The sequence below is a fragment of the Monopterus albus genome, unplaced genomic scaffold (genome assembly GCF_001952655.1).
Source record: "Monopterus albus unplaced genomic scaffold, M_albus_1.0 scaffold440.1, whole genome shotgun sequence".
Taxonomy (NCBI): domain Eukaryota; kingdom Metazoa; phylum Chordata; class Actinopteri; order Synbranchiformes; family Synbranchidae; genus Monopterus; species Monopterus albus.
The window spans coordinates 63,583-76,293 of record NW_018128320.1 but is presented as its reverse complement, the minus strand read 5'-3'; the positions used below and the strand labels follow the sequence as shown (position 1 = coordinate 76,293).

At 38.4% G+C, this 12,711-nt stretch overlaps 1 protein-coding gene across 1 annotated transcript in view; it reads left to right on the top strand.

Annotated features, from left to right (window-relative positions):
* Nucleotides 1–9,105: 9,105 nt before the first annotated feature.
* LOC109952198 (uncharacterized) overlaps nt 9,106–12,711 on the top strand; it is a 5,363-nt gene continuing 1,757 nt past the window's right edge. The window contains exons 1-6 of the mRNA XM_020587149.1: nt 9,106–9,198; nt 9,767–9,797; nt 10,000–10,490; nt 11,133–11,192; nt 11,798–12,046; nt 12,148–12,222. Of these exons, the coding sequence (XP_020442805.1) occupies nt 9,156–9,198; nt 9,767–9,797; nt 10,000–10,490; nt 11,133–11,192; nt 11,798–12,046; nt 12,148–12,222 (949 nt within the window). The 5' untranslated portion in view covers nt 9,106–9,155. The remainder of the gene's footprint in view (nt 9,199–9,766; nt 9,798–9,999; nt 10,491–11,132; nt 11,193–11,797; nt 12,047–12,147; nt 12,223–12,711) is intronic.

Genomic DNA, 12,711 nt, shown 5'->3' with positions numbered 1-12,711 from the left:
AAGGACAGCAGCATCCTTGTGTCATGGTTAAATTAAACCTTCCCTTTGTTTTACTGTTTGTCACAGTTTATGTTAATAGTTGATTGTTGGGACTGACACAGCCCTGGGTTGGCCCCTGGCCTTGACAGGAGAGACCTGGCCCAATGTGTGGTGTGTTCCCCTCCTAAACAGCTCCCAGAACCTGGGAGTTATATTTTCAAGGTTTTGCAATGAGGGTTGTCGTTCTGTCATACAGTCATAGGTTAACTGTTCATCAGAGTGACAGCCTGGGGGAAGACACTGTACTTGTGTCTGCTTGTTTTGGTGCACAGTGACCTGTAGCGCCGTCCAGAGGGGAGGAGTTCACACAGTTCATGTCCATCATGTGAGGGGTCTGCAGAAATCTTCTCTGCCCTCCTTTTGACTTGTGAGGTGTACAGGTCCTTCATGGAGGGCAGACTGGCATCGATGATTTTTTCTGCAATCCTGACTGTTGACTGGAGTCTGTTCTTGCCCTGTTTGTTTGCTGATCCAAGCCAGACAGTGATGACTGAGAACAGACTCGATGATTCCTCTGTAGAACTGTATCAGCAGCTCCTGGGGCAGGTTCAACTTCCTGAGCTGGTGCAGGAAGTATATCCTCTGCTGTGCCTTCTTGATGATAGAGCTGATGTTGGATGTCCACCTCAGGTCCTAGGAGATAGTTTAGCCCAAGAGCTTGAATGTCTCCACTATTGTTACAGTGCTGCTGAGTATGGTGGGGGGTGGGGGGGGTCTTCTCCTGGAGTCTGCTGTTTTGAGTGTGTTGCGTTCCAGGTTGTTGTAGCCGCACCACAGCACCAGCTGCTCAACCTCCTGTCTGTAGGCTGATTTGTCACCATCTTGGATGAGACAGATGACCGTTGTGTCATCTGTGAACTTGATACCAAAAGTATGGTGACCCTTAACAAACCTCTCGATCCACACATGCAGTCACTAAAGTATCTGCCAAATAACAAATCCTTAATTGCTATTAAACTTGAAGTTATCAAACTTGACTATCTTCCCATCACGTGTCACCACCTCCTTCTGCTCCCACGATCCCACTGCACCATTTTTCTCCTCAAAACGCTCTATCACCACCCTCCCTGTTACAGGAAGGTTGCGGGGCAGCTCCATGGCAACCTCTTGGTACAACCTCATCTTTGAGAGTTCCTTCGAGATATTGGCTCCACCTGCCTGGGCCACAGCCTGATTTATGTTCTTGTCCTCTTTCCTGTGAAGGACAGGGGAAGTAGCATAGCGTTGTCCGACTGGTTGATGCAGTGCTTTGAAGTCTGGTCTGGGTGAGCGCTCCCAATTCAGTGGTGAAGGAGCCCTTAATGGTGATGCATCCCTGCTTTTTGGTAAAGCCCTTAATGGTGATGCTTCAGTGGTGAAGAAGCCCTTAATGGTGATGCATCCCTGCTTTTTGGTAAACAAGCCCTGTTCATTGGCGACGGATCCCTGTGCAGTGGTGACAGTTCCCTGTTGAATTTTACAGGAGCCCTGTTCATTTGTGGGGGATCCCTCTTCACTGGCGATGGATCCATTTTTAATTGCGGTGGATCCCTTTTCACTTGTGGTGGACCCTTGTTCAGTGGTGACGGAGACTGGTTTTGGTGAGGTCCAAGTGGCTTAAGGTGATCTTTTTGAAAGGCTGTATTGACGATGCCTGGACCTCCGGCCCTTCGTAAGTCCATTATGACTCCTGCCATGGTAACCCTAATAGAGGGGTTGGGCTCCACCATCCTACATACAGCGTAGCAGAATGGCTGATCATGCAAGGTCTCCTTGATCTTGGTGGGACAGACAGTGGGGGTGAACAGCCGAACACGGGCACAGAGTTCAGCAATGATTTTACCCATGGCCCATACATCTGAGCGTTGGTCCCGCTGATGATGTTTCTGCAGCACCTCGGGAGCTGAGTAGGCCTCATTCCCCATGTCAATGGCAGAGTTGAGGCCACGGCGGAAGAACTTGGCCAGTCCCAGGTCAATGATTACTGCTCTGTTGGTATTGTGTTCCACCTGGAGGGAAAATATGGCTTAGTCTTATTTATCTATTTTACAAAATTACAATCATCTAAGTCCTTAGGATATATAATGTGAACAGTTGATATCTGTACCAATTTTTTTTCTTGTTGAGATATTTTAGTCTGAACCAAATGGGTGGACTGACAGACCAATCATTATGGTCATCTTTTCCTGTTAGGGTCAAAAATTGTCACAAGAAAATATATGCAACTCTTAACAGCAGTGCATTAGGCTTTCTCAGCCAGAACAAAAAATCTTTCATGTATCTCCACTGTTTTTTTGAGTTTAGATGCAGTAATCAGGTACCCAAACAGATCTTCGTAAGGCACTGTAAGTAGCTAACATCATTCTCTTTCATGCAGAATGGTGATTTAATCTATAATAAAATTGAAATTGTATTTTATTATTCAGCAATAGCAACTGTAACTCATATGTGTTTTTTTATTGTAATCATAAGTTTTGTATCTCAACAACAGTAATTTCAAACAAAAAATTTCAAAACTCCCTGTGGACTCTGTTAGCCCCAAAGCCCAGTTTGTATGCTGATTATTTTTATTTAACAGTTTTTGCAGCGGCATTTGTATAAACTTAAGACAGAGAACCTTGGTTTTCTTTAAGAATCATTGTGGTCTCATTACCAGAAAGAGAATGATTAATTAGTTTGAATCTGCCTTTAGATCACCTGTATAGCAGTTTTCTTCACTTTATCTCTGTATGTGGATGAATTGCAGGTGTTATGAAAATCTCAAGACTGGCAAAATTTGGACCAGTTCACTGGCACATCTAAACTCACCATGATGTTTTCAGGCTTGAGGTCTTGATGCACAATATCCTTGGAATGGAGATGAAGCAGCCCTTCACACATGCCAATGATGATTGTAGCTTTAATAGGTGGAGTCAACTAGAAAGGGAGGTTTGAGATCTGGTTTAGCTGGAATGAGTATCATCTGTATAAAGCCAGTTTCCTAGTAACGAGTTGCACACCCTTTTCCTTCAAGCCTGCGTATCAGTAAAATGTGTGCCTGAAGTAAACAAGGTGTCACATGAAATGCACATATAAAAACACTCAGGACATCATTCATTAGAGTCTTTTGCAGACTGTAGTCATAGAAGGCCAACTCCATCTTAGCTGATCCCAGTCATCCTTTGTTTAGAGAGTTTAAGTTGCTTCCATCTGGTCCTAGGTACAGACAGCCAAGATGCAGGACAATCAGGTTTAGAAATTCTCTTGTCCCAGCTGCCACTGGTTTCTTAAATATGGCCAGATGAGTACTGTGCGCTCTTTTCAGTCTCTTTTAACTGTTTATTAGTGTTTTTGGATCATGCCGTGGTGACTATGTATGTACCACTGGCTGTACATACACCCAGTGGTATGTATTTTGCCCCTTAGGGATAATTAAGGATGATCTTATTTTAGAAAAAGAATGGCTTGTTTAGATATCTGGCATTAGCCTCAAACTACAGGGACTATATTCAGATTGATCTAGATTTCAGTCATAAAATTCAAGCATAATGTTTTACAATCTGAGGTGTGATCAGTAGGGAGATTTATAGCCTTAACCAATCGCACTAAGAACATGGCGTGCCCAAAATGTTCAAGGTTAACTCCCTTATTCTGTGCAAAACACGCAGACTTTTAAAAATGATTGATTATACTTTAAATAATGTAGTATGCTCCTCACTTCATATTGTTTTCATTAAAAAAACAGATGATTTTACTGTTTTTTTGTATTCTATTACTATTGTCCTTAACTGCTGTCGTTAATTTCACCTTAAATCATTTGCCATTTGTCTACTGTGATGACAATTTTACCTGTATTTTAGACCTTGATGTCTTGAAGATGGTAGTCTCTAAGTCCTCTCCAAAGATAAACTCTAGAGGAATGATCCATTTCCCATCTTGGAGACTTATGTTGCCCAGAAGCTTCACTATGTTGGGGTGATTTGCTTTACTGCACGTCAGCAGTAACACGTGGAGAGAATGAGGAAATGACAAATCAGTATAGTAAAATGAAAATGACTTTTATTTAGCTGAAAGATTTGAAAACGATCCAGATGTGCTATCTTTAGTTGAGATTCTGCATGAATGTCCTGTGAAGTTTAGAGTCCCTGGATAGATTTAACCAGTAAAACCCCCTCAACTACGATTTGTTAAATTCTATGTTGTTACATAATTTAAAATAAATTCATCTGTAAAGGCTAATACCACACACAAGTCCAAGCTTTCTCTGAAATCAACAAAATACTGCTAGTACAATGTGACAGAAGTGCTAATGTTCGTTTCATGTAGTCATGTTTATTAGTAAGAATATGCTATGTCTTCTGTCTGAACAGAAATGGAGAAATTTGGAAACACTTTAGATAATGGCAGCATTAATATTTTGTACATACAAGAAACCAAATACTCTAAATACTTACTGGGAACATACAATTGAATACGTAAAGTGAATGACCAGATAACTATCAATAAATTAAACTTAGCAATTTTTAATCTCTAGCCCACCCAGGAATCAGAACCAGTTTTACTGGCCAGGAATTTGACTACAGTATAATGGCTCTTGGTGTGTATGTACAGTGCTCTCCTGTAAGACAATGAGTAGACGAGTAAACAAGATAAGACTGAGAGAACAGAAACAGAATGCGCAATCAAGGAACAGGGATATACGTTACGAAAAAAAAATACTTATAGAAATACAATATATGTGTATATACACATTTTAAATGAAAGTTTAAGATAAATTTAGACAAAGGTATATTTACAAGGTATTGCAATGAGAGTTGTCATTCTCTTACACAGTCACAGGTACAGTACTACAGTATTTTATTGATACCCCATATACAGTATATACTAAACTCTTGAAATTGTCAGGCTGCAATTGAAAGAGGAAATTTCTTTGCATTAAAATAGAATTGGATCTGCAGCCATGTGTAAATATGGTTCACTCTTCAATCCCACATGTTTGGCCTGATGTATTTCCACCTACTTTATCAATGTGGTAAGATAAATTACTATCAAGTATTCTTTACACAAGATTATCCAGTGCAGTAATCTAGACTAAACTTGCTGTACCCACTATGCTTATTTCATTTCTTATTAGTTTTTTTTTAAACTGCAAATACAGTATAGTACTCTTACCCTTTATTTGTGTCTTTTTGTGATGCGATGGGATAGTTTCTCTGAAATGTTCCATGTTGTTGGTTTAAATAACAAAGGAAATTAAGGGAAAAATAATAAAACTTCACCATACCATATAGCAACTTAAGAATCAGCTTCTCCTTTACTACTTGTACTTACTTGTACACTTCACACTCTCTCTCCAGGTCCTTCCTAGCGATGAATTGTTGAGGGACCTTCTTTACAGCAGCCCAGGTGTCATTGTATTTCTCTTTGTAAACCTTCCCAAAACAACCCTCTGCTATAGTTTTGGTGGAGTACGCCATCTAAGAGTGAGGGTAAGGTCATTTATATAACCATGCTGGAGCCCAGAACCACAAAAAGTTTAAATGCAACAGTGGGAAATGCCTTTTTGGTGAAGACCTTAATGATTATTGTTTGAGACTGTCAAAAATGAGGATGCTGTGCTTTGTGGTGCTTTTGATTGATATTCTGTACTTTCTACCAATGTTTACGAGGTTCTTTTTGTAAGCACTATTACTGTGCAGGGTTCCTGTTTTCAGCATAGATGTTGTGAATTTTGGGACTTTCCTCTGCCACTTTGCTCAATATAAAGTGTCTGTGACTACTAAGCTACTATGATGATCACAGTTAGCAGGATTTATTTAAAGAGCAACCAAACTGAATAAAACTTATGGCAGTGGTGGGAAGTAACTATGAACATTCACGCAAGTACTTTACTCAAGTATACTTTTAATACTTTTAAAATACTTGTATTTTAGTTGATTATGCTACTTTATACTTCATCTTTTGACAGCTAGTTTCTTTGGTGATCAAGGATTAAATATAAAATATGAGTAGCCATTTTTTTTTGATGTGTTACTGCATTTAAAAGCTTCATACAAGGAAATGCATCACTGAAAATAATCTAATACTATAGTATAATACAGGCCAGTCTGTTGCCAAATAAGAACTTTTTTCTAATACTTTGAGTACATTTTGTTGCTAATTCTTATGTACTTAAGTAGACTTTTAAAAGTAGGATCTTCAAATCTTCTTTTTTATTACAGTTACAGTAAATCTGCCAACAGTCAGAGTGAAAGCATACATATGTTCAAATGATTGGAATCAGCATTCTCCAGAAGGGAGTGTCACCTGTGAATAATGGGTGCCACAGCCCGATCACCCCACTGAGCTCCCTGGTCTATGTCAGTAAATTAGGTTTGTTATATAAATCATTCAGCAAGTTGAAGATATACTATGGGCAGTGATTCACAAGTCTGGAACCAGGACAGCCTGAATCCTTAACAAAACAACTAACAAATTAATAATACAACAAGCTGCTCCTCTCATTATAAATCAGCCATAATGGAACCTGTTGTGTAAATAACAGCTCCAGTGTCCTGATCTGAATAGTCATACTGTTATATGAATTTAAAAGACTGACCCACAGTCAATATTTTGCAGTTCATTTCACACAGACATGTGTGTTATATAAAGCAGACCAACTGGTAAGCCCAGAAGAGGAAAAAATGTTTGTCTGTGATCTGGTACAGCTTGTGATGTATGCACATAAAAACCACTGTCACGTTAAACTTACTGCAGCTAACAGCATTAAGGAATAGTTATAGCACCTGAGACAGTACATATCCTCAAAGGAAAGACTGAGTGTTAGAAAAAACTGTAATAACCAGTGAAAATAAGAAACGCTCATCAGCAAATTCATTCTGTTCAATAAAGGCTATGATTAAAACTGCCTACTATAATCTATTTGATCAATACAGGAAGGAAACAGAATAAAAAGTTTAACAGTAAATTTAACGATGCACTACTACCTTACAAATTTGGGGATTAAAATGGATAATTACATGTTGGCCTACATTCTTCAATAGAAATGTTCCTACCTTGTGCTGTAGAAGGAAAGCAGCTGTGTCAGGTCTGAGCATGACTTAACATAGTTGTTTGCCTTTATACTTGTTCCACACCTTCCTGCATCTGGCTCATGGAGATGTAGGCACGCCTGCCTCTTGCAAGCCTGGCTGGATGTCAAGAGCAAGAAACACGGTGTAAATATTAACATAAGATATGACATATTGGCAAATAATTGCTGAATTACTCCAACATTTTATGCACCCATTCATGGTGCCCAGAGGATGAATCATACTGACGGACCTTTTCTTTAGTGCCACCATTAGGTTGACACATGTGGCATTGAAAGACATATCCACCAGGACACTCACAACATTTTTGTCAGTCAAACTTGTGGTACAGGTTACTTCAAACAGAGAGGCTCTGCTGTGACAGGGGTAAGCCTAATTACATTGCTTTGCTAATACTAATGCGCCTTACTGTGGACTAAATGCACTGTGCAGCAAAAAAGGGAAAACGTAATATAAAAAATAAAATAGAAAATAAATGTGACCAGCAGATACTCAATATAAAGGATCATTATATAAATAGCCCTATATTTGACTAAGCCCTGTGACTTTCCAGCAAACATTACTTACAGTAAGTTTAAAGAGAGGGTCTGGCTTAGGGGCCCCTTGAGCTTTTTGGCCCCTCACTCTTTGCTAAGTAAGCATATTCAGAAATCCATCCATGGTCAGAGATAAATTGGTGTGGTTACTGAACAGACGGGTGACAAATTAAATGAAAATTACATTAAGCTGCTTGGCCAAAATGAGCCTCCATAGGATCAAGGCTCCTTTTCATAGGTTCTCCAAGTCTCCGATCAACAGCTTTCTTCTAAAATATATACCTCCTTTTCGTGATGGTTATGGAGAATAACTGATCCAAAATCTACCATGAACTGTGTTCATTTGGATTAAGATCTGACAAGGAAGGTCTTGGCGCCTCTACCATTTTCATTCATTGACTTTTAAGATGCTGTAGCATCTATATTAATTATGTTTTTCTGAGCATTTATTCAGATTTTCCTTCAGTACATCAGTCTGGGGGTCTTTGGAACGCACAGGAAATATTTTTCCATGTTTCCACACCCAGTTCTAGTGAAACAAACTTCCTGCAGCATTATTCACATACTGTAAATGCCACTGTGAGTGCTACTGCTGTCATTAGCTGGCACACTCTATCTTAAGTTTATTATAAAGTGAGGAGCTGCTCATAGAGTTTTGTTCAAATGGTGTAGTTTAAAATGTACCGAACAAACTGCTGCTTGTTAAATAATTTTAGAGCATGTTTTTTGGGCGGGAGCGCATTGTAGTAACTTGGAAACAAAATTTCACAATAAAAAAAAAAAAAAAAAGTATTAATTTAAATGAATTTTAAAAGGTTTTTTTTTGGCCTCTTCTTTTTTTTTTTTTAAATCCTAGTTGAGACCCCTGTCTGGTAGAATAGTTTCAGTAATGAGATCAGGAACCGGGCTGATTTACAGGGTCTGGAAACAGATCCTAATGAAACCGTTTTAGCTACATTATAGATAATGATTCACCAGGAAGTGAATCTGCTAACTTTTCTTTTTGGTGCTGTTTCTCTTGTGTTTCTTGTTTCCTTCTCTGTGAGGCAAGAGGAAGAAACAGAGAACTGCGGTGTCATGCTATGATTCTTCTTCAGTGTAATAAAGAACTCACTGGAGATAAAACTACAATAAAATATAAAAATAAATGCTTAGTGGAATATTATATTCACATGTAGTTAGGACAAACTGCTTATGATCATGCAAGACACATTTTAATGACAGGTATGAACACTCACTTTTTCTTCCTGTGTGTTACACATGTGAACACATGGGCAGATCAGTCTGTAGCTTTGGATAATAGTTACAAAAACAAATGCAGTAACTTGTAAAAATCCGCTTTGAGTCCCTCAAAACAAAATCACAATTTAGAAAATATGAAATGATCCTTCCACTAGATGGAGATCTCGTAATATAATTACGTCACAAGGAGGAGATATAGCTGCACTCTATTTCCTGGATTGCCCTTTTTGCCTTGAAGACTGGACCTGACAACACGTTGTCTTCTGTGCTGTTGCTCATTTTGATAACAATGACTCATCCAATAGATGATTTTCCCTCTGCTCAGCCAAAGAGTAAGTTTGTTTAATTTCTCTGTTTCATTACTTTAGGTGGCTAGTACAACGGTTCCTAATGTGCTCATCCTCAAGCACCTTGACTCATTCATGGCCTGCAGCCTGTCTGATGGCATAACTTCAGTGTCCGCTCTCTGCTAAACACGAACATCTTATGATCAAATTCATGGTTCAGAAACAAAAAAGTAATAATTCTGTTCATATTTTTTCAGCTGAAATTGTGCCAGTAAAAAAAAAACAAAAAAAAAACAACTAACAAATAAATCAAAAGCACGAGTTAGTTCATGTCCCTGTTGCAAACATATTCCCACAGGGGGACCTGTAGTTGTGCTGTTATGCAGTATTATCTGATGCTATACTGTATATTTTATTGGTGTCACTATCAGAGGGATTTCTGTGGTCAACATTAAAAAGTGTTTTTATCAGATGAAAGGATAATTTCAAAAAGTTAACACAATACATATAATTGGTTAGTATTCTTCCTTTGTAATTGAAACTAAACTAAAAATAGAAGAAATGCCTGTTTGCAAATAAAAAACCTAACTTGAATGGATGTTTATACTTGAAGGTTGCCAAGGCATACACACCCAGGAGAGCGGGTATGTTCTCTCTTTTCTCTTTTATTTTGCCTTTAAACACATATGTAAGATTAATGTGAAAGTCATGTGATTAGCTGCTTGTAGTGTTTGTCCCCATTGATGCAGCTAAAGTGTGATCATTGGTTCGGATTAATTTCATACTGTAAAAAACTGGATGTATTTTTGTATGTTGCAAAGAAATTATTCCTTTTTTCTTATACAGTGATGCTGGCTTCTCCTCTGACATGAAGCACAAGCTCATTGATTATTACAATGAAAATACTTCTGTGAGACCCATTCCTAAGGAGGAATCATACATCTCTGAGACTGGAATGGCAGGAAATGGTGTGATGTCTGTGCCCCTTGCTGAAGAAAGTTTTACTGGCTATGCAAAGCCTGAGTCACACTCTGTGTCTGCTGAGGGGGGGTTATTAAAACCATCTACTGTAGTTGTGACTCAAGAAGACAACTTTCCACAACAAGCCACACCAATAGCGCGATCAAAGAAAGGCCTGGAGGAGGAAGTTGCCACTGCTTTAACCGGAACAACAACCATTACCGAGGTACGACCGGATGTAGAGGGAATAGCTGAAGGTGGCTGCATAATTAACACGGACATGAACAAAGTGGGAAATGCAGAAGAAATAAAAGGCCCTGGGGAAATGAGAAACAGGAACCGCCCCAGGAAAAGAGATGCTGGGAACAGATGGAAAGGTAATTAAATTTCAGATACTGATTTTAAATGGTTGCCAATGTATTTAGGGAGCATACCACGTTTGTACTCAATTTATAAACGATATGGAATACATCCATCTCTGAAACATTATTTAAGTAATACACACTCAGTGGCCACTTTATCAGCTGTACCTGATCAATCTATTGCGATTCATTGTAACAGTTCTGCCATAGATTTATGATGTTTTTAATGTTCAGTTGTTGCTGACATTATTGGAAATATGTGATTTCATGTGTGATTTTTTTTTTTTTACTGGACTAGATTACATTAAGATATGTTTGTGATTTTTTTTCACATTTACACATGGCCGGCAGAATATTAGAAACGCCTCTCAATATAATAGAGTCCAGTATGAACTCAATGCTAGGCACATTATTTATTTAACACCTCTAAGATGTTACAACAACAGAAATAGCTCATAACCCTTACAGGCACCCTGAAAGTAGAGTTTATAGTAGGAGAGCTGTAACAAGTTACATCAAATTGCACAGGTGTACCAAATAAAGTGACCTGTGACTGTATATCTCAGCTGTGATATGGAGTAATTAATGCCAGGTTAGAGTTGAAAAACAATTCATGAGGAAACTGATTGTATTCATTTTGTTTGTATGTATTTTCAGTGTGCTTTTCGTGTTTGGTGGCATTTACACTCTTTGCTACCATCTGTGAGGGCCTTCCAGGTATGTGATGAAACTACTAAACAGTGCATCCCTATACTACCATTATTTTTTTACATTGTTTTGAGTACAAGGTAAAATAACTTTTTACAATATACTCTGACTACTCTTTTCACCATTAATGTACATTATATTTTAACTACTATATTTTTCATATATCAGAATCAGAATCTGCTTTATTGGCCAGGTGTGTTGCACACACAAGGAATTTGACTCTGGTACATCGGCTCTCAATGTGCAGACAGTAAACCAGCATAAGGCTGTGTAATATAACAAAAATAAGCAGTATTTACAAGCAACAGAAAGTGCAAACAATGCAGAATAAGCAGTATAAACAGACAGTAACAATGCAGACAACAAAGGAATGTTCATTGAATTGAGATAAATAGAGATAAAACAGAGTACTTAAGAACTAGAGACCTGTCACAGGTGCTGAACCCGCAGGAGACCAAAAGTGTAAGTTAAGACATTTAATAAAACTGCAGTGATTATTTTTTTAATCTAAATTATATCATATCAAGAGTTTTTAAGCACCCTGGCTGTAAAATTTGAATTGACATGTGTACACCTGGGAGCTCTTCTGTCACTCTTTTTTTTTTCTTCTGCAGATAAGTGCTTCACCTGCCTTGATAAGGAGAAATGCCAAAAAATCAATGCCATACATGGCTTGAACGACGAGCATCTGTACTATAGAGAGCCTGGACAAGCATTCCCAGAATGCTGTGCAGTCTCTTCCTCTAATCATAGCTGCACTGTGTGCATCATCCAAGCCAACATCACCATCATCTGCCCTGAGGCTGTAGGCACACTGGAAGTGGAAGATGTTGATTCAAATCTTTTGAGCATCTCTCCTTTCTGTATGTATGACATGAATGCATTAAACATGAAATCCTCATAAAGTTTAATCAGTTGTTTCTTTGGAGTGCTTGATGCCAGTTTAATTTTTTCCCCTCACAAGGTGAACAGAAACAGCTCTGTAGCGGTGCCATACGATCTATGGGCCATCCACATTATGGAGGGATTTGTAGCTTGGGTATGTATTTAACACAAGCACTGAATGTCACTACAACACAGACATCAACAGGAATTTCCCTGCACAATTGTGTGTAGGCTGTTTTTTTTTTTTTTTTTTTTTTTTTTTTCACAGCTTTCTGTGTTTATTCAGGATCAAAATCTGTGGAGTAATGTAAAAGAAAGTGTTCATTCAGCTAACAACGGTTCATTTTTTAAGCAAAAGTAAGCACAAAAATGCGTTAAAGCAACTAAAATACTTTTGCACAGGGTGTAAGAAATCATTAAAATTTGTTATTTCATCTACATTTCAACACAGTGTGAACATCTGTGAACATTCCCCAAGCATAAATGTTAAGGAAACATGGCCACTGAAATACAAAGTTCAGTTTCTTTACATGTGGGCTGCTGGCCTGGTGAGAAGTAGGTGACGTGCGGTCAGGGGAGGCAGGTGAGGCAGAGCCTCCCCTGTCAATCTTGAAAAGAAAAAAAAAGTTAACCATAAAATATA